Source organism: Podarcis raffonei, chromosome 15 (assembly GCF_027172205.1).
Source record: "Podarcis raffonei isolate rPodRaf1 chromosome 15, rPodRaf1.pri, whole genome shotgun sequence".
Classification (NCBI taxonomy): Eukaryota; Metazoa; Chordata; class Lepidosauria; order Squamata; family Lacertidae; genus Podarcis; species Podarcis raffonei.
This window is the reverse complement of record NC_070616.1, coordinates 11,261,082-11,283,835: the sequence shown is the minus strand read 5'-3', so window position 1 is coordinate 11,283,835 and position 22,754 is coordinate 11,261,082. Positions and strand designations below refer to the sequence as shown.

General features: G+C 44.6%; 1 protein-coding gene across 1 annotated transcript; it reads left to right on the top strand.

The window, feature by feature from the left end:
• The first annotated feature begins 763 nt into the window (after nucleotides 1-763).
• NCF1 (neutrophil cytosolic factor 1) lies at nucleotides 764-17,765 on the top strand. The gene is made up of 11 exons (XM_053367334.1): nucleotides 764-1,206; nucleotides 5,337-5,417; nucleotides 7,570-7,645; nucleotides 9,957-10,122; nucleotides 11,032-11,087; nucleotides 12,189-12,311; nucleotides 13,467-13,574; nucleotides 13,880-13,997; nucleotides 14,700-14,807; nucleotides 15,850-15,992; nucleotides 17,079-17,765. The coding sequence occupies exons 1-11, from the start codon at nucleotides 1,135-1,137 to the stop codon at nucleotides 17,195-17,197; spliced, it is 1,170 nt and encodes a 389-aa protein (XP_053223309.1). The 5' UTR covers nucleotides 764-1,134; the 3' UTR covers nucleotides 17,198-17,765.
• The last annotated feature ends 4,989 nt before the right edge of the window (nucleotides 17,766-22,754 follow it).

Genomic DNA, 22,754 nt, shown 5'->3' with positions numbered 1-22,754 from the left:
AACCTGAGCGTCCACTGTATCAAACTAAAAGAGAATATATTGATTAGGGTGTTTTCGTATATATTCAAGAGATATGGATGGCGCTGTGGTCTAAACCACTGAGCCTCAGTGGTTCGAATCCTTGCAACGGAGTGAGCTCCCGTTGCTCTGTCCCAGCTCCTGCCAACCTAGCAGTTTGAAAGCACGCCAGGGCAAGTAGATAAATAGGTACCACTGCGGTGGGAAGGTAAATGGCGTTTCCGTGCACTCTAGTTTCTGTCACGGTGTTCCATTGTGCCAGAAGTGGTTTAGTCATGCTGGCCAAATGACCCTGAAAGCTGTCTGTGGACAAATGCCGGCTCCCTCGGCCTGAAAGTGAGATTAGCGCCGCAATCCCATAGTCGCCTTTGACTGGACCTAACTGTCCAGGGGTCCTTTACCCTTTACATTTACAGTATATATTCCTTTATAATTGTAAACTTTTCAATAGACTATTAATATCTAAAGAAGAAAAAAGAAGAAATAATAATAACGATAAATGATAAGAATGGCAGTTGGGCAGCGAATGAAGCAGGCCGACAGGTAACCTGGCTGCCATTCCCCCCAACATGGTGGGGAGATGCATTTATATTCCAGTCTTGCATGTATACTTATAAATTACCACATGCACCTGTTATGCAAATGTAAACTTTCTTTTGTCCTTGTTTCCGGTGATCCGCTTCCTCTTTCTTTGCCCCCATCCTGCAATTCTGTCCTTGCAGCAATCCTGTGAGTCAGATTAGGCAGAGCAATATCAACTTGGCAGCCCAGGGAGCCTCGGGAACCCAGATCATTCCTTGCCAGCGAACTTTGATGCAGCCTCTAGCACATGTCTTCTGGAGCCAGGAGCCCACAGCACAGACATAACACACTCCAGGCAGCTTCTAGTGTCGTGTCTGCTGTGCTCTGGAGACACACGCCAGGTGCAGAAAACAGAAACCCAGCACACAGACACACACCCAAAAAAATCCACAGTGTGCAATGTGGGGAAATGAGACTTCTCCTTTTTAACGAGGATAAAAGCTGCAGCCTACTAGCTGGGTCGTTTGACAGCGAGGGGGCACTATCTCAGGCACAGCCAACAAGCATCAGGGCTGCAGGGATTTAGCAGCGACCATGGGAGATACCTATATCCGACATATTGAACTGCTGGGCTACGAGAAGAGGTTTTTCCCAAGCCAGCACTATGTAAGTCTTTTTGTCATTGTTACCTTATTATTAACTTACCTTTCCTCCTCAAAGTGGCGCCTACAGTTCTCTTCCTCCTCATTTTCTCCTCACAACAGCCCTGTAAGGTAGGTTAGGCTGAGAGTGAGTGACTGGCCCGTGGCCACACAGGGAGCTTCATGGCATTGTGAGTGAGTGAGGTGGTATTGTTTTGCTTTTTCTGTTTTAACTAATTGTTTAGGGAAGTTTTTAATGACTGGTGTTTTAATCTTCGGTTGGAAGCCGCCCAGAGTGGCTGGGGAAACCCAGCCAAATGGGCAGGGTATAAATAATAAATTGTATTATTATTATTATTATTATTATTATTATTATTATTATTATTATTAGTGCTTTTGTCTTATATATTTTTTCTTGTGAACCGCCCTGAGATCTTTTGATGAAGGGCAGTACAGTGGTACCTTGGGTTAAGAACTTAATTCGTTCCGGAGGTTCGTTCTTAACCTGAAACTGTTCTTAACCTGAGGTACCACTTTAGCTAATGGGGCCTCCCACTGCTGCCGCGCGATTTCTGTTCTCATCCTGAAGCAAAGTTCTTAACCCGAGGTACTATTTCTGGGTTAGCGGAGTCTGTAATCTGAAGTGTTTGTAACCTGAAGCGTCTGTAACCCGAGATACCAATGTATAATAATAATAATAATAATAATAATAATGATGATGATGATGATGATGGCTGAGTAGGGATTCGAACCCTGGTCTCTCTCAACTCTTCCTAGTCAGGCACACTAACCATTGTACCACACTGCAGATGCACCACAGATGGATGTACGATTGTTGGGAAGTAACTCATTCAACTGGTGGTCCAGATCAAAGGGGAAGGAAAAATATGCCTGTGAGAGACGTCCTTTTAGCTAAAGAGCTTTTCTATTCATCTCATTTTTGCTCCTCGTTATGGGGAAGGTGCATCTTTTTAGTTCTGCTTTTGGCCCTTGCGATGTATAGTTTTAGAAACCACCCTATTCTTAGGACAGTAATTTGTTTTCAGGGCTCTGTTTTCAATTGTTGTGACCCACCCTATGGCCTTAGGCTGAAGTCCAGGTAAAATAAATAAACATTAGTAATAATAATAATAATAATAATAATAATAATAATAATAATAATATAATAAAAAGTGCTGCCCACCCCAAAAACCACCCAGGCAAGGCAGACACAATCTATATACTGTACTACTTAACTAAAGTAGTTCTCTAAGCGGTTTACAAAGATCCAATAATTTTAAAAAAGCATCAGTTAAAACTATAAAGTCAGTCCTCGAATCATTGGATGTCCACGAGTTTCCAGTGTTATGAGAGGGGGAGAAAAATATTTTTTTCTGTCCACTTTCTCCAGGCTGTTCATTGTTTTATATCCCTCTCCTGTTGGCCCTTTCTTTAATCTGAAAAGGCAGAGAGTGGAGGAGGGTCATCTGGCTGGGAGATCCTGCTTAGATCTAAGGATGGAGGAGACATAGCTTCAGTTTTCATTTCATCCTTAGTCTGTCAAATCTGCACCTCGTACACCAGAATCCTTGGAAGTTTGCCCTTCTCTGAGGCTCCTAACACACATCTACCAACTGAAGAACTGGTACAAAAGATCCGTACATTAGTGTAAACTGTGTGCAAAGCCATGTGGAAATTAATGCACCAAAATGCATTCTATTAGGTGTGGTGTTAGCAAACTCCTTGCAAAAAAGTGTACTCTAGGCAACAAAAATGAGCGTATTATGCTCACACGCATTTTTGCGTAGATTTTTTTTTAAAAAAAAATCAATATTATGCAGAAATGGCAGGAACCAAGCTTAAGGTTGGAAGAATGAGAAACCGAGAGGATCTAAATTGACGGGTGTGTCTATGCCTGGTTAGGACATCACTCCCTGACCTCCCCACTGTTGTTTGCTATCGATTCTGGACCCTTCTTTCTTTCGTTCCCCTTTGCCGGTTAACAGCAAACCCTGAGCCACCCACTCAAGCCTTGGCAGGGATTTTCTGGGCCTTCCTTCTTTTTATAACACTATTGCACCATGATGATCTGCAGGAAGAGGATAGATAAGTCATTCTGGGCCGCCCAGGGAACTTCAGCATTTAAGGGCTTGGCGATCAACACTGCTGCAGATTCATAGGGGTGGGGTTTTCTGCAACTAAGAAGAAAGAAAGAGAGAGGTCATCGGCCCTCTTTTCCACTTAGATTAAACATGATCAGCCTCTGCTTGGAAATAAATGCAGTGGTACCTTGGTTCTTGAACTTAATCCATTCCGGGAGTCTGTTAGACTCCTGAAACCATTTGAAAACTAAAGCTTGGCTTCCGATTGGCTGCAGGAGCTTCCTGCACTCAAGCGGAAGCCGTGTCGGATGTTCGGCTTCCGAAAAAAACTCGCTTCCAGGTTTGCGGCATTTGGGAGCCAATTTGTTTGGTAACTAAGCTGTTCAAGAACCAAGGTACGACTGTGGTTTAATTTGCAATTTCACTGTTCTGAACTCACAAATGCCTGCAAGGAAATCCTCTCTGCTTTTGTCATACTTTGATTTCCCCTCTCCTGCCATCCTTGTCAACAACCAGGAAAGAGCTAGGTGAGAGGCACTGGGCTTTGCATAGCTCAGGGATGGATGAGGAAACCAGTTGGACTACAACTCCCATCATTCCTGGCCATGCTGACTGGGGCTGATGGGAGCCTGGCACCTCAAAAGCCCCAGTTTCTTTGTCCCCAAGATATAGAAAGGCCACATTCAATGTGTGAGTGGCGGCAAGTTTTCCGGTACCTCAGGTGTCAATGCTCATGCCAAATTTGGCCTCTGGGAAAAAGGCAGGCCAGAGCCCAGGTGATCCACGTTGAGAAGATAGCACTGGTGTTCGCTTGTTGTGTTTTTAAAAAGCTGCATTTTCTTCAGCCTGAAAGAACAAAAAAAGATGGAAGGAGCACAGAGGGGCTCCCAGATGACTTGTTTACTGAGCACGCACCTGGATTTGTTTGCAGGGAGATGACGTTGCGCTTTCCCATCACTTTGTTCATTGCAAATGTCATCTTTTGAGGAAGCAGGTTTGTTGCACAACAGCTCAACTTTAATTGTGCAATTGGAATTGGCCGGCACTTGATTGAAAGTCCCGCAGACCGCAAGAGTCTGGAAGTGCCCCAGGGGTGAAGCAACAGCCAGCAGGCTTATGATTCGAGTGCTCTATCATGTGGCTTCCCTGTAGAAAAGCGGGGGGGGGGGAACCATGTGAACAAAGGCAGGAAATTCCACCCCATGTGCATTGCTTGGGAATACCCTCGCTTAGATGAGGCTGCCAGGGAACAGCCACCATTCTAAAGCACAGCAAATGCTTTGCGCCCCCCAAATCCCAGGTTCATTCCCAGGGATTTCCAGTCCATGGGAAGCATGGCAATAGGAGATAATGGATAGCTCAGTTGGTAGAGCATGAGACTCTTAATATCGGGGTCATGAGTTCGAGCCCCACATTGGGTAACTGATCTGTTGAAAACTTGAAAAAAGGACAATACACGTATTTTAGTAAATTAAGAAATCTTTCATATTGTGGGTTGTTTTTTTTTAAAGATTCCTGCATTGCAGGGGTTGGACTAGATGACCCACCAAGGTCCCTTCCAACTCTACAATTTAGTGATTCTATGACTGTTTGATTCTTCTGTGCCTGCTGCCCCCCAACACAAGGCTGTAACACACCCATAAGTCAACCCTGCATTTTACGACATGAAAAAAACAAACACCAGTTGTACAATGAAAAACCACAAGTCCGTTTCCAGATTCAGATATGATTCCATTAGTGAATATTTATGGACTGTTTTCAGGATGTCTACATTAGTTGCTTATTCTAGAACTGGGAAAACTGAAATTGTTTGGTACTTAAAACTTTAGTTTCTAATGAATATTTCTGCAGGACCAGAAGCGCTCTAGGATTCCTGCGTCAAAGCAGATAACACCTATTTTTAATGCATTTTATTTCTGAACATAATGTGTGTAACATTCGTCATTAATGGAGTCTCCCTGCACATCTAAATTCTGCGCCCTCTGAACAGCCTGGGATAAAGAGTAGGGTTGGCTGGGGGAGGCCATTTGAAAGCTTTTGCTGATTCTGAACAACGGTCTGTTCTCCTTGTCAGGTCTACATGTTTCTGGTGAAATGGCAAGATCTCACCGAGAAAGTTGTGTATCGGAAGTTCACCGAGATCTATGACTTCCATGTAAGTAAACTGTTGCGTCTCTGGCGCCTTAAGAGTGTCCGGCTAATTTTGATGTCTTTCTGTGCTAGGATGGTGCATTCATTACATTGCCAAAGAAGACTGAAAGGAAGACTTGCATAAAATGTGCATGGGCTAATCTATATGGACACTTGCAGATTTAGAAATAATTGCTGTTATTTCAGATAGGCCTCCTTCTCACCTTTGAGGAGTTAAATCATAGCAATCATTCCTGAATCTGCATCTATACATATAATATAATCGCATGCAAACCTGTGGCCTCCTTTTTTCTTCTTTTTAGGGTGTGTATGCCGCCCTAGGGCAACTTTGTGTGGTTGCTTCTCTTTCTTAGGAAGACAAGATATCATTTTGAGTAGTATTCTGACGCGGGTGGTGCTGTGGGTTAAACCACAGAGCCTAGGACTTGCCGATCAGAAGGTCGGCGGTTCGAATCCCCGTGACGAGGTGAGCTACTGTTGCTCGGTCCCTGCTCCTGCCAACCTAGCAGTTCAAAAGCACGTCAAAGTGCAAGTAGATAAATAGGTACCGCTCTGGCGGGAAGGTAAAGGGCATTTCCGTGCGCTGCTCTGGTTTGCCAGAAGCGGCTTAGTCATGCTGGCCACATGACCTGGAAGCTGTACGCCGGCTCCCTCGGCCAATAAAGCGAGATGAGCGCCACAACCCCAGAGTCAGCCACGACTGGACCTCATGGTCAGGGGTCCCTTTACCTTTACCAGGGCAGCCTATTGGGAATGTGAGGTGGAAGGCAGTGGGGATCAAGGGTAAGTGGAATCAGAGCCATCAAAAAATACTCACTCGCAAGTATTGTGGGCAAACCTTACAAATCTCACTAAAGCTGAAAGGAAGGGCAGCCGAGTAGGTGGTCAACAAAAGAGGGTGATTCCTGCATTGTTCTCCTTTTAATGCAGCTGGTTGGAATTTCTGAGCTGCCTGGTTTAAATATTATTTCATGAGATAGTCATATGATGAGAATTCAACATTTGAAGTCTTTCCCTTTTTTTGCAAGCCGCAAAGGGGAAGTCTGCGGCTGCCTTTGCCGTCAACCTTGTGCCTTGCTCTTTTGTTTTCTTGTTTTGGGAAGGCTGAGGTGGAAACCCAGGGGAGGGGCAGCCGCTGGGTCACTCTGGGGCACTCAGATGTCTCTCCATTCAGTCCCCGTGAGACCAGTGGAGGCTGGCCCACTGCGACAAATGGGGCACTGCCTCCCCAAACTCAGTCTGCTCCCAGCCAGCCTCTGCCTGCCAGACTTCTTACTTACAACCAATCAGGGTGAGGCTTTGCCTGTCATCTGCTCTGGCGCCACCTACTGCCAGCCTCCTGCCTTCCACCCTACCAGTTACCACTTCACACAGGACAGTCCCTGCATCTTGTTGCTGGTTCCTGCCACATGGCTGTCCCACTGCCTGGTCATGTCCGGCTCTTTGGCCACAGATTTAAGGCAGTGCGACACAATGTAAAACGGTCATGGCTTCTCTCAGATCATCCTGGGACCTATAGTTTGTTGAGGGTGCTGAGAGTTGTGAGTCAGGGGACTTTGGGAATTGTAGTTCTGTGTGAAGAAATGGGGGGAGCCTCCTAACAACTCTCAACACCCTTAACAAACTGCAGCTCCTGAAATTCTTTGGGGGGGGGAACTGTTTGAAGTGATATCACAGCACTTTAAATGTATGGTTTCAATGCAGCCGTTGTTGAATGGGGATTTGAAAATTGTCTGTATTGTTTTTGTCCTTTGTTTTTTCCGGTGTTATGCTTTGCTGACTAGCTGTACGAGTTAATCTGGTCTGTGACCGTTTAATAAAATTTGATTTGAATGGGGATTTGCTTTTTAAAAAGTAACTTGCAGCCACACACCCCTCCCCACAATCTGCGTCAGGATCCTGTAGAAAAGGATAAAGATTAAGGGACTCCTCTCTCCCCGCCCTACATCAGGGTCCCAGTCCAGACTTCCGCTCCCCTGTCTGCAATTTGCTTTTTAAAAGCAGGGGAAGTAATTGCTAATTGCCAAAGTGATGGGAATGGAGGTCCCTTATTAAATTACTGACTGGAAGCGACTAAACGCACCCGATGATTTGTTTTTCGTCCATACTTTCATCTAGAATTCTAAGGCTGTTCTTGCTTTCTCTCCTTTCTCCAGAAAACTTTAAAGGAGATGTTTCCTATTGAATCTGGGGACATTAGTGTTGAGAACAGGATCATTCCTCACTTGCCTGGTAAGTAAGCCAGTACAACTGCCAGTTCTAGGTTCTTGGCATTGCCCTGAATCTGGAGATATAAAGCCATCCCTGATTTACAATCAGCACTATATTTTAAATTATCATCGTGGCGAACGTGTCTGAAATTTTAAACTGCTGGCCTAAATTACTTTTTAAACCGTATGTTTAAATCACATTTCCCACCTCCCAAAGAATCATGGGAACTGTAGTTTGTTTGCCACCAAGCTACAATCTCCAGTACCTTTAAGAAACTCAGTTTCTCAGGATTCTTTGCAGGTGTGTGTTTATGTAGGATCCTTCTTCCCAGCTATTCAGGGCTTTCCTTTGGTGGAGCGTGAAAGCAGTCTTCACATGCTCAAAAGAACACCTCCCCCCTCATCATATTACCATATTTTTCTGTGTATAACACCCACCCTTGTATAAGATGACCCCTATTTTTTTGGACCACAAAAAAAGGGGGGACAGAATTGCCCAAAGTTGTTGAGCTTCTTTTGAGGGGGCACGGGAGTCACCGCTGCCAATCACTCTACAGCCTGCCCACCAATGCAAATTGCAGGCATCGCTACGGCCAACAACCGTCTGCATGCTCGCTGCCAAAAGCCCACCTGCACACTCAACGCAACCACAGCTGACTGCACACACACCTTGCCGCTGCCATAAATAGCACACCCAGTTGCCACGGCCAAATGTCACCAGGCCTTGCTGCAGCAACCAATCACATGCACAATCATCTCTGCCAATCTCCTGCTGGCAGAAAAATGCAGTATATTATTTCACAAGATTTAAGGCTGAGCCCCAGTACAGTGGTACCTCAGGTTAAGTACTTAATTCGTTCCGGAGCTCCGTTCTTAACCTGAAATTGTTCTTAACCTGAAGCACCACTTTAGCCTATGGGGCCTCCTGCTGCCGCTGCACCGCTGGAGCACAATTTCTGTTCTCATCCTGAAGCAAAGTTCTTAACCTGAGGTACTATTTTTGGGTTAGCGGAGTCTGTAACCTGAAGCGTATGTAACCTGAAGGATATGTAACCTGAGGTACCACTGTACTTCAACATTTCACTGGCAGCACCCAAATGTTCTCTGGTTTCCGGTAAGCTCTGGAAAATGGGCAGACTGAATGTTCCTTTTGGAAACGTGGCAATGTAGAGATTGTAGTGTCTTTAGGATACATGGTTTACTGACACATATATACAACCTGAGCTTACGATGGAGGGGCTCACAGCATCAACACCCCAAGAGGGTCTCATTTCTCCCAAAGACTTGAATTCAAACAGAAATCAACCACTGTGCTCTGACCTTCTCTCCAACTTGCTTCTTTTTCCAGCCTACAACCTTTTCCCCCCTCTAGGTCACATCACAGCCAACTCTCAGCTCTGCCTTTGCCTTCTAACTAACTCTGAATTGAGGGCATGGTCCCACCCATTTGCTGTCTGACCCAGACTCCACTCTCCTATTTACTTTCTTAACGGCCTATTCCTTCGTTCTCCTAATGGCCCATCTCCCAGGCGATCGCCTGAACACAGGAAGCTTGGGTATAGGGATTAGCAGTTTAACCCCCCAAGCCTTGATTATATTCTAACACCTACTGGACCCAGGAATTTAGTGGTGCCTGGCACTCACAAAGTCATAACAGTGTCATTGCTCAAACGCTCACTTCCTATGTAGTAACCAGGAACACATTTAGATCTTTGGTTTGTCCAAATCAGTTGTCTTGCAAATGCAATGGGTTTTGGGTTGGGTGCTGAAATAACTGTTCCGTTGCAGTTGATTGACCAAGCAGCCACATGTGGTTAAAAAAAATAATGTTCCTGTTCCCTTTTGGATCCTGTTTACATAATGATGAGAAACGGCCAAGTCTTGAACCAAGTCACAAACTGAGACACAAGCATATGCTGTCTGTTTCAGTTTCTTTCAATTTCTCATTTTCCCAACCACATCTGTGTATGATTATTTTTTTATTTTGAAGTTGGAATTTGAATGCGAATTTCTCCCAAAATACACATTTTTCTATGCAAATTTGCCCAGAATATACTTCTCCTTTGTCAAGAATTTCTCCCCAAAGTAACACATTTTTGTATGTTATTCTCGCCAATCTCATGCATGTTTGTGGTGCATCTTTACTGGGCTGGAGAACTGCACTGGAAAATTTGGAGAGGTGCAGCTTGAGAAAGGTAGCTTTGCCTGTTAGGTAGTGTCACCTGAAATGCAAACTGAATTGACTAGAATAGGCATTGACCGGACGGGATGGGGGTAGTCCTCTGGCATGATGAAATGCAAACTCCTTTGTTCCTTCCTACCCATCTATCTAGCGCCAAGGTGGTTTGACAGCCAGCGAATCACCCAAAATCGGCAAGACACGCTCTCCGAGTACACCATGGCCCTCCTCAACCTGCCCCGCAAGATCTCTCGGTGTGGACACGTCTTGACCTTCTTCAAAGTCAGACCGGATGACCTGAACCCACCTATAGCAAGCCAGTGAGTGTTGTCGGGATGCTGGGAGGCACCTATTGGGCTAAGACTGGTGGGAAGCGTCCATAGGGAGGAAGGGACCCGTGTCCATCTCAAACCAGGTGTCAGCACCTGATACTTTGGGCAGCTGTAAGAAGTCCAGTGTCACCCTCCCCTAGGGCTCATTGCCACTTCCCCTCTCACTGCTGCTCCTGGTAAATGACTCTGAAAAGTGCCATTTACAGTATCTCAGTATAGCGCCTTCCCAGTGGCAGCTGCTCCCCAGCCATGTTTCTCAAACTTGGGTCCCTAGCTGTTGTTGGACTACAACTCCCATCATCTGTAACTAGCAGGAACGGTGATCAGGGATGATGGGGGTTGTAGTCCAACGACACTTATTAGAGAAACACTGCTTGGACCTGGTAGGGCAGAACACGGGGAGCTGACCAGTAGGGGGCGCCAGAGCTGATGGCAGGCAGAGCCATCTCCTTCTAGTTCCCCCCCCCCATCTGCCTTCTCTCTGCTGAGTTCTACAAGGGCGACCCTGAGACTAAGGAGGAGGAAGCGGACAGTCAGGGCCACTCCTTGGCCTGCTTGTGAGATATAAGGCAAGCAAGCTGGCTGGAGGCAGGCTGAGGTTGGTGGTCCAGCCTCCATAGACATCTAACTTGACACTGCATGGCAAGACAAGAGTGTATAGTTGTGGCCCACTTCACAGAAAAAGAGTCAGTTCTGTTCATGTTTATATTCCATGTTTAAAATACTCAAAGTATGTTACCTTTGTAATCCTTGCAACAGCCCTGAAAATCAGGCCAGTGTGATTATCCAACATGCTGTGAGTTCATGACTTGCTTGAGGCCACCAGTTCGAGTCTGTGGCTGGGATGGAAGACTTGACAATTCCAACAGTGTTTGCCTTTGATTCTTTTCCCCTTAGCGTCAAGAAACCAGAAACCTTTTTGATACCAAAAGACTCCAAGAAGATTGCAGCAGGTAATTAAAAAGCAGAAGTGGTGAAATCCTTCCCGCTCGTCTTGCCTACCTCTTTCCCTTCAGTGGTTGTATGTTACTGCCAGGATCACAGTCTGCCTTGCCCTCAGCAGCACTAAGGTCTAAAGAGAGCTGTGGTTGCCCTCATGTCCCGCGTGCCGCTTCTTCAGAAACATCTGGCTGGGTAGTTTGTTAAGGGCGTTAGGAATCATAGCTCTGTGAAGCATAAACTGCAGTGCTCAGGATTCTTTGGGAGTAGCCATGCACTTTCATAGGATCCTAGAGTTGGAAGAGATCCCAAAGGGTCATCAAGTCCAACCTTGGGCTAGTAATACTTCTTTGAAGTCTATCAGCCTCACTCACCTCACAGAGTGTTTGTTATGGGGGAGGAAGGGAAAGGAGATTGTTAGCTGCTTTGAGACTCCTTTGGGTAGTGATAAAGCGGGATATCAAATCCAAACTCTTCTTCTTCTCTTCTTCGCTGCCTCCTCTGCTTTCTGGATTCATAAATTGCCACAAGGACTAAAAACACGGCGCTCTCTCTTAACTAAAAGTGGCACTGGGAACTCTATGAAAGCAGTTCTCAAGTCTATTTTTCAGATGTCACCTTCCACCCCGAACTCTGTGCCCTCTTTATCCCAGAACCATGTGTGTGGGGAGAATTAGCTCACCGTTATTCAGTGGGGAGGGAGATCCTCTGCATGGCACAAAATATACTGTATTAAGTTTGCACGTGGCGCTGGTCCCTCGCACTCCAGACAGGTCTCAGGGGCTCGGCTCTGGCGAATCCTGGCTCAGACGGGGCCCTTGAGAGTTCCCCTAATCATAGCCGCTTCTCCTCCTGAGAGCCAGTGTGGTGTAGTGGTTAAGAGAGGTAGATTCGTAATCTGGTGAACCGGGTTCGCGTCCCCGCTTCTCCACATGCAGCTGCTGGGTGACCTTGGGCTAGTCACACTTCTCTGAAGTCTCTCAGCCCCACTCACCTCACAGAGTGTTTGATGTGGGGGAGGAAGGGAAAGGAGAATGTTAGCCACTTTGAGACTCCTTTGGGTAGTGATAAAGCGGGATATCAAATCCAAACTCTTCTTCTTCCTCCTCCAATAGATATCACAGGACCCATCATCCTACAGACGTATCGGGCAATTGGCGACTATGAGAAGAACTCCAGCACTGAGATGGGGGTCAAGATGGGGGACCTGGTGGACGTTGTGGAGAAAAGCGAAAGTGGTAAGGAGAGAGAGATGGTGTGTAACTCTTGGGAGAGGGGCTGGTTTTACAGCGGTGGCAGAGAAAGTAGGGAACGTCCTATTCCATAGTCATAATTTTGCTATTTATACCCCCGCCCATCTAACTGGGTTGCCCCAGCCACTCTGGGCGTCTTCCAACATATATAAAAGCCTAATAAAACAAACATTTTTTAAAAAGAGTTTCCCTATACAGAGCTGCCTTCAGATGACTCAGGAGTCGCATAACTCCAAACCCTGCAACATTTCTGTGATGACAATGAGGATGTCCTAAGGAAAAGCGAGACATTCCAGGATCAAAACAGAAACTGGGGTGGCTTCTGTAAATCCAGGAAAATAGGGACACTTGGAGGGTCTGTACTTTGGCCGCAGCAGGAGGTCTGCCCCCTAAGTGGAGGCTACCAATGTTGCATCTCTGGGGCCATGCGTCCCTTGAGGTCTTCTCCTGGTGCCTTCATGGAGAGCCTCTGATTCCCTCACTGCCTCCTTGGTCATGAGATGAGGGCAGCGGTTTCCCTTTCCTCCCTCAAAACGTGCATAGAGTTGAAAGAGGAAGTTCGAAGAGCGTTTCCCCACTTCCTCTTCTGGCTCTATGTGCTTTCCAAGGCTCGTATGATTTCTATCGCCTCTTGACTTTGGCCCAGGTCCTTTGGAAAAGCTAAGTGTGCCCACTTTCTTTCTCTCCGTCTTTGATGGGGCAGATGAGCAGACGAGAGAAGTGGTCTGTTGGCAGGCCGAGGACAGATAAAACAAAGTCCTTCTCAGCATACAGTTAATCTGTGGAATATTATCAGACAGGAGGCAGCAATGTCCATCAATGGCAATGCTTCTGAATACCAGTTGCTGGAAACTGCAGGAGAGAACAGTGTGTTCTTGTGTTCAGGTCCTGCTTCCAAGTTTCCAGAAGCTGTTGGACTAGATGGGCCATTGGTCTGATCCAGCAGGCTCTTTTGAAGACCTGAAGAGGTGGCACCCACACTGCTTCCTCAAAAAATCAAAATAAACCCATGGGTCTAAAGAGGTTGATGACCCGTGCAGGCATTAAGCATAACCAGCTGCACTTCTGATGTGTAAACTTTAGAGACAGGTAACTTGGTCCAGGAGGACACCGATTTATTTATCATTTGTCTCGCTCCAGGTTGGTGGTTCTGTCAGCAGACAAACAAACGGGGTTGGGTCCCCGCTGCCTACCTTGAACCTATGGATGGTCCAGATGAGTCTGAAGAACAGGATCCCAACTATGCAGGTAAAACAAACCCTCTCTGTTGGGTCTGTTGATTCCCAGGTCCCGATTAACCCTGAAGTTAAATGGCAGCATTTGGAAGATAGCCATCTTTCAGCCTCTGTTTTCCTATCTGTAAAATGGGAACAATAGCGATCCGCAGCACACATGGCTATCACGAAGGGGATTGCAATTCAGATCGGAAAGCGCGTTGTGTGCTTTAACTGTGCAAACTGAAGGATGAATATCAATGAGATGATTATTGGATCTATTGTTGCCTTGCAAACTCCTGAGTCCTTCTTGATGGTTCTCTGCTCTTTTGTTTTAAGGGGAACTCCATGTTGTCCGGAAAGGCTACACAGCCGCCCAGGAAGACGAGATCACTCTGAAGGAAGGGGAAACCATAGAAGTTATCCATAAACTGCTTGATGGATGGTGGGTTGTCAGGTGAGGAACCAAAGAAGGGCTGGTGGAAATAAACATCACCTAGTGTGTGGCAATTGGAGGTATCCTGCCTTTGAATGTGGAGGCTCCATTTCTGTCTACTGTGGCTAATGGACATGGACTGTTCTGCCCTAAGGACTTGTTTGGACCTTTCATAAATCCCTTCCGCTAACCTGGGGCCCTCCAGATGTTTGGGGACTACAACTCCCATCAGCCACATGGTGGGGCTGATGGAATCAAGGCTGCACTGGTGAGGGTTGATGGGAGTTGTGGTCTAAAGGCACCAGGGTGAAGGAGGAAGGACTCTGTCTAATACAGCTTACTGTGTCCCTTATTGGCCATCATTCAAAGTGTACATTTACTGCGTGGAGGGCGAAACAGGATCACACCTCTTGCTCCCATGTCAGGGTGTCCGGTGTGATATTTGAAAGGGGAGCCTGGGTGTGCGCACATGTGTTTTTGTGTGCTGTTTTACCCACATAGGCTCCAACCAGGAAAACCTCTTTCAAATATTGTGCTGAATTTGTGGATGTCAAAAGTGTGTGTTTATCAAAAGTGGGGGCAGCATTGCTCATGGTGTGGGAGATTGGGGTTACGTCCTCCTTCACCTTCCTGGGATTATGACTCTCTGTCCGCTTGCCAGCCACAGCGCTCCTTCCTCTTTTTTTTCTTGTGGGTAAATTGATGTCGTTTCTGAAATCTCAGGAAGGACGAAACTACAGGCTATTACCCGTCGATGTATCTGCAGAAATCTGGGGAGCTGAATAACCCAGAGAACAATCAGCTGAGGAACAAAGGAGCCCCACCTCGAAGGTAGTGTGTGTGTGTGTGTGTGTGTGAGTGAGTGAGAGAGAGAGAGAGTGTGTGTGTTGGTGGAAGAAGATGCTTTTGGTAATTTTTGGCATGGGAACAATAATTAAAAGGACTGGTGCAAGACATTTTTCTGCATAAGTCAAATCAAACAATTGCAAACACTTCCCATTCCATATACAGAGGCTGAATCACCATAAGCAACTTTATTACATGATCCACTGGCTTTGACACCTTAAAAATATACTTTGACAATTTCCTATACATGAACCAGTGTTTTTTTTTATTCTGGGGGTACTCAAGGGTACGCAATACCAGCTCCTTTTTTTAATAGAAGAAAAGCACTGATATGAACAGTTAGGTTAAAAACAACAACACATTAAGGAAGAAGTTAAAATAATCAGAAAGCTTTTGACACAGTCGAATGAAACCTAATTTAAACTAAAGCGAAACTGAGCACACTCTTAAATTTCTCAGATGTGACTGCACTAGCTCTTTCCGCCCGGCGTTTCCTTGCAGCTGCAGCGCTGTCCCATGTGTTACTTGTGGGAAAACATCTTCTTGGAGTGAACAGATGATTTCTTGATAAGAGTAGATGGTTAAACCAGACAAAGAACTTCACATAAATCTTCCCCTTGGGGCATCCTATAAAGAATGTTTCACAGCAGATTACATTCTCTAGCCAAACAAACAAACAAACAAACAAACAAACAAACAAACAAACAAACATGTCTGTATCTGACTTCCTACATGTTGGAAAGCATAACTCTTGTATAAGGGAGAAAATGTCAGTTCTTCTAGATAGCTAGACCTTTGATGATCCTTTCTGAGAAAGACAATACATTGGGGAAATTTTGTTCGTTGTAGCAAACTTATATCTTCTCTAGCTTGAGCTTCATATAACCTGTCCCTTAGTGTCTGTGTGTGTGTGTAAGGTCTAAACGAGGCCAGAACAATTACTTTGGTAATAGAATTTGCAGAGTGTCATTGCGATTTCCCATATGACATGAGGGAAGACATGCTCTTTCTCCTTCTGACTTGGCAGATCCACCATCCGAAATGTCAAGAGCATCCACAATCAAGGCCGCAAGCAGATCAGCCAGGAGACGTATCGGCGGAACAGCGTGAAATACTTAGTGAGCCGGAGGAAGATGAAGAACAACCTCATCTACAAAGGCAGCACTATCAGTAAGTACTCGGTGGGGCCTCCCCAGTACTTCGTTTGGTTTCGTTTGAAAGCAGCTTTTCCAAAGGCACCCTGTGGCAAGGAGGTAGCAAGTTGCTGTGGCTGCTGTGAGAACAGGTTACTGAAGCAGATGGGCCTTTGGCTTGATCCGGAAGGTTCTTCTCATGCTCGTATGTTGCAAAGTAGGGTCCTTCTCAGCCACCTCAACCTCTGAGACAGGAATTTACAGGTGGATTATTTATTTATTTGTGGGTTTTTTAAAAAAATAAAAAGGTGCCGTATTGAAAACAACAGCACAAGGCCTCTCTCCACAATCTTACAACCTAAATGGGGACAATACGAAAGGAAAAGGGGATGAGCAGGGGAGAGGATGATGGGCAAATTCTGGTACCGACTCAAAATTATTGCAATGACCCATCCGAGGGAGTAAGTTCTGGAAAGGGTGGACCACTGAGTCCCAGCTGTGTCCCCTCTCCATATCAGAATGTGCCAAAGCAACTACTTTCCAGTTTACACTTGATCTTCACAAAGCAAACTAGTTCAGTTCACAGTTCAAGTTTTTATCCAAAGGAGCCTTGGCAAAATAAATAAATAAATAAATAAATAAAACAAAAACAAAAACCAAGCCCTCTGAGCATTGCAAACTGCTATGCTGAAGTATAAAATATGTTTAACAAGACCAAGAAAACATTAAAACACACAACAATTATGCTCTTTAAAGCTTAAAGGCCCAAGGAGTCTAAAGCAGGTGTGAGGAATTTTTGGCCACGCTTGCTAGGACTTCTGGGAACTGTAGTTCAGAGACATTTGGAGAGCCACAGGTTCCACATCCCTAGTCTAAAGAGTAAAATAAATAAATAAATCTTAAGAGAGTGGACTTGAAGATGAACAAGGAGTTGTTCTGAGTTCACCCCAAAACAGACATAATTCACATTCATTTCACCCCGAAATGGTAAGAACCGCTTTCAGTTACAGTAAAGAGATTTTCGAACCGATCCTGTGAGCTTTGTTAAATTGAACCAATTCATTCCAAGCACCTCTTGAGATGAAAACAAAGAAATTTATTGTATGCTTCTTTCATTTTATAGCGGAGAAAGACGAGACAGAGAATAACCAGTCCAAGGCTCAACCCGCCATCCCTCCAAGACCCAGTAAAGACTTGATTGTGGCCCGCTGCTCAGAGACCACAAAAAGCAAAATCAAGTGAGGAAGGAGCTTATTTTTGCCCATGGCAACATCTCTGAGGGACTCATTGGCCAGACTGGACTCCTGTGAAGTTCTGCTTTCCAGAACTCTGCGCCTGAATTTTTAGCAATGCGTAAGCACGTGTTTGTTGTAAAATTGTCGTCAATGCAGGGTGTGATGCTGGTGGACTCTGTTCATTCTTCAGGATGTGCTTTTCCTTCTTCCCCCCAACATTAAATCTTATGGACTAGTGACTTGTTTGCTTCCAGCAGGTTTAAATGCCTACACAGAGCAATTGAGGCATGAAGGCCTGTGGATGCCTTGAGTGTTGGCTGGTCAATGGTGTAACTGATGCTCCTAAGAAATAAATAGTGCTGGCCATTAGCTTTTGCTAGCTACTAGACAAGAAATATTCCATCAATCAATTTTGTGACAGCAGGAGAAGGAAGGAAAAATGATATTAATACTTGTCTGACATACAGCACAGGCTCTTTTGTAAATTGTGTTTTTGGTTAATATGCCCAAGTATATCTATATATGTATATGTTTAAGTACACAAATGTTTGATAAATAAATAAGTGCATGTGAAACCTGTGTTTCCCGTCATCTTGCACAGGCAGTTCTGGATAGGAAACTCTTGCAACAGAAAGGAAATCCTTGGCATGTAACTTTCTGTTTTGCAGTCTCTGTTTTTTGCAAAACCTCTTGCCTAAGCCCGGAGAGAGAGGAAGGAAGGAATTCACAATTCTCTACTGTCAGAGGGAAGATTGCAAATTATTAACAAGAAGTGGGATGTGCAACAAAATGTTGCAGGGGTGTTCTTAGCAGTCCTCTGGCTCAGGAAGTTCTTCAGGACACAAAAGATGGAACTGACTGCCTGGCTTTTCTTTCTAACTGGGGCCAGGTCCACACCATACATTTAAAACACTGTGATACCACTTTAAAAACAGTCATGGCTTATCCCAAAGCATCCTGAGAATTATAGTTTGTTACGGGTGCTAAGAACTGTTAAGAGACACGCCCAATTCCTCTCACAGAACTACAATTCCCAGAGTTCTCTGGGAAAGAGGGATTGATTGTTAAACCAATCGGAAACTGCAGCATTGGGAAGGGAATCAGGGTTCTCCTACCCACTCTCAACATCCTTAGCAAACCACAGCTCTGGGATAAACCATGACAGATTAAAGCAGTAGATGTTGTGGATGTGGCCTGACACCAACCTATGGCTACCCAGAATGCCTGGTTCTCACTGGACTTCCTTATTTGTGCCCTTTATATTGTACTTTCGCAGTCTAGGGCTTCTCCAAGTAAGTCTGCTGGTATCTGGAGGGAACCAGGTTGGGGAAATCTGATTTCCATTGCGGCATCAACGTGCGTGGTGCTTTATGAAGTACAAGGGGAAGGGCGAATGCATGCTCTAAATATGACCTTGGTCTATGTCCAAGTATATCTGTGTCCAAGAGGAAAGGAATGGGAGGTCATGGAGCAGGGCAGCCAACTTGAATACTATATTGTGGGGGCCCAGGTAAGCCCCGCCCTGCATAATCAGTCATATTATGCAGTGCACATACACCATTTGAATGGGAATGCCCATAAACTTTGTGGGGAACCAGCCCCCTCAAATACAGTGGTACCTCTAGATACGAACGGGATCCGTTCTGGAGCCCTGTTCGCATCTAGAGGTAAACGTATCTAGCGACGGCACGTCTGCACACGCGCACGTCGCTTTTCACTGCTTCTGTGCATGCGCATGACGTCATTTTGAGTGTCTGCGCATGCGCAAGCAGTGAAACCCAGAAGCAACGCGCTCCGTTACTTCTGGGTTGCCGCGGAGCACAACTCGAACCTGCTCAACTTGAAGCAAATTTAACCATGTGTACATACCCTCCCACATTTTTCTGATGAAAATAAGGCTGTCCTAATTCATAATTATAACAATGATAATCTTATTATTTATACCCCACCCATGTGATTTGGTTGCTCCAGCCACGCTGGGCAAATTCCAACATACATAAAAACATAAGAAAGCATTAAATATTTTAAAACTTCCCCATACCTTCAGATGTCTTCTAAAGGTTGTATAGTTACTTATCCTTTTGACACAGGGAGTCACATAACTCCATACCCTCCAACATTTCTAACATATGAAAATAGGGACATCCTAAGGAAAAGCGGGATGTTCTGGGGTCAAATCACAAACCAGGATGGCTTCTGTGAATCTGGGACTGTCCCTGGAAAATAGGGACACACATGTTTACTCGGAAGTAGCAGAGGCTGATCCATCAGGGCAAATGGGGCACTGCCCCACCAAAACACATGTACAGCTTAAAATGCAACAAGCTCATCCTCTCTGCTTTGTGTTTCAAGTTGCATCTGCATGGTGTTGAACATATCAGAGAGTGGGTGGGGATGTTTTTTTTTTTTAATAAATTTTTATTAATTTTCCAACACATATTGAAAGACAATACAAAACAATACAAAAACAAACAAACATATAAACACGTATAATTTCTTAACCTTCTTTTCCTTAAGCCTTCTTTCAACGACTTCCCCATACCTCCTTTTTCTGCATCCCTGTTTTAAATCTTTCCAGCAACCTCTAATTTTAATTACTTATGGCACTTCCTTTAAATCCTTTTTCTCATATCCAATTGTTTATCGCTGCAATTCTATTTTGCATTACTCAAAACATTTTAACACTCATTAATTTTACAACAGTTCTTAAGATAAACTTTAAATTTCTTCCAATCTTCTTCCACCGTCTCTTTCCCTTGGTCACGGATTCTGCCGGTCATCTCAGCCAGTCCCATGTAGTCAATCACCTTCGTCTGCCATTCTTCCAGTGTGGGTAGTTCTTGTGTCTTCCAGTACTTTGCTAAAAGTACTCTTGCTGCTGTTGTCGCATACATAAAAAACGTCCTATCTTTCTTTGACACCAATTGGCCTACCATGCCCAAGAGAAAGGCTTCTGGTTTCTTCACAAAAGTGCATTTAAGCACCTTTTTCATTTCATTATAAATCCTTTCCCAGAAAGCCTTAATCTTTGGGCATGTCCACCAAAGGTGATAAAAAGTACCTTCAGTTTCATTACATTTCCAGCATTTGTTATTGGGCAAATGATAAATTTTTGCAAGCTTGACTGGGGTCATGTACCACCTATAAATCATTTTCATAATATTCTCTCTTAAGGCATTACATGCCGTAAACTTTATACCGGTGGTCCATAACTGTTCCCAGTCAGCAAACATAATGTCATGTCCAATGTCCTGTGCCCATTTAATCATAGCTGATTTAACCATCTCATCCTGTGTGTTCCATTTCAACAGCAAGTTATACATTCTTGACAAATTCTTAGTACTGGGTTCCAAAAGCTCTGTTTCTAATTTCGACCTCTCCACCTGAAAGCCAATTTTCCTGTCCTGTTTAAAAACTTCATTTATCTGGTAATAATGAAGCCAGTCTCTTACTTTAGACTTCAATTTCTCATAACTCTGCAATTTAACTTTTCCCTCCTCATACTCTATAATTTCCCAATATTTCGGCCATTTGGATTCCATATTTAATTTTTTCACTTCCTTAGCTTCCATCGGTGACAACCACCTGGATGTTTTGTTTTCCAACAAATCTTTATACCTAATCCATACATTATATAGGGCTTTTCTAACAATATGGTTTTTGAAACCTTGGTGGATCTTAACCTTGTCATACCATATATATGCATGCCAACCAAATCTATTATTGAACCCTTCCAAATCCAAAATATCTGTATTTTCAAGAAGCAGCCAGTTTTTCAGCCAGCAAAAAGCCGCTGATTCATAGTACAATTTTAAGTCCGGCAGGGCAACCCCCCCTCTTTCTTTTGCGTCAGTTAGTATCTTAAATTTTATTCTGGGCTTTTTGCCCTGCCAGACAAATCTAGATATATCTTTTTGCCACCTCTTGAAACAATCCATTTTGTCCACAATCTGCAATGTTTGAAACAAAAATAACATTCTCGGCAAAACATTCATCTTAATAACAGCAATTCGGCCTAACAAGGAAAGTCTCAGACTTGACCATATTTCTAAATCTTTTTTCACTTCTGCCCAGCGTGGGTGGGGATGTTTTTGCCCCATGCGCATGACAGCTGTCTCAAATGTACGCACCTGACTTCACTATGAAGTGAATGTGTCTGAAGTGTGGATATAAACAGGCTTGCAGAGGAGCCAGAAGCATCAAGATTCTAGTACAGTGGTACCTCGGGTTACAGACGCTTCAGGTTACAGACGCTTCAGGTTACAGACTCTACTAACCCAGAAATAGTACCTCGGGTTAAGAACTTTGCTTCAGGATGAGAACAGAAATCATGCGGCGGTGGTGGCATGGCAGCAGTTGGAGGCCCCATTAGCTAAAGTGATACCTCAGATTAAGAATAGTTTCAGGTTAAGAACGGACCTCCGGAATGAATTAAGTTCTTAACCCGAGGTACCACTGTACCGTGCAGTGTGGTATAGTGGTTAGAGTTCCGGAGTAGGACCTGGGAGACCAGGGTTTAGGTCTTGCTTGGCCATCAAGCTCAGTGAGTGATCGGGGGGCGGGGCAGTCACTGCCTCTCAGACAACCTCACAAGGTTGTCGTGTGAAAGTTATGGGAAGGAGGAGAACTCCACCTTGAGCTCCTTAGAGGAAACGTTAGAATATAAATGTAAATTTGCTCTGCAGTTAGTCCCACTGGGATCAGTGGAGCTTACACAAGTGTACACAAGATTGCAGCCTTAATGGAATAAGAACCTCCAGTTCTTTTCCATGAATAGTTCAAAAGTATTTTTAATGGTTCTTTTTGGTATTTAATTGCATTTTTTATTATTATACTTTAATAAAAGGAAGCAATGCTCATTGGTGCATTTTATGCTTTAAAAGGGGTGAACTACGCATGCTAAAAAAAAAAATCTACTGTGGTCGGAGGAGCGAGGTGTGGTCATTGGTATAAATTATCCTCACATAAAGCAGGCATTGCCTGTTTTAATTAGAACATTTGTTTTGAATGTGTTTTTGTTTGTTTGTTTGTTTTAGGAATGCAATTCTATACTAGTTCACTCAGATCCATTGGGCTTACTCCCAGTGCCTTTTTTCTGGAGGGGACGCAGGAGTATGCATACCCCTAAACATTTTGTGAATCTAAGTTTGGACTCATTGAGAGGCAGTATTTCAATATGAAAATGAGAGTACCCCTGAACATTTTTTTTAAAAGGACTGCTTACTCCCATAAAAATGGATAACCATTCAGAAACATCAGGCAAGTATGTGCCTCTAGTGTCATGGCTGTCGCCGCCAACTCAGATACGGGAGATTAGGCCAAGTGACATCTCCTTAACTAATGTGAAGCTTGACCGCAGCCTCTAGCCTATCGTGTCATGGCTGCCCTTAGGAAGTGGTCGTTGTGCAGAGCGAAATGAAAGCTGAAAGGCGTGCAGCGCCCTCTAACCAATGGCTGACTAGGTTAGAAGAGAGCGGGGGAGAAACCGAACTGCCTCTCGTATCATGGCTACTATTGGGATGAAGCTTCTGCGGCTGCGCAGAGCGTTCCGTCGTCGGCGCGTT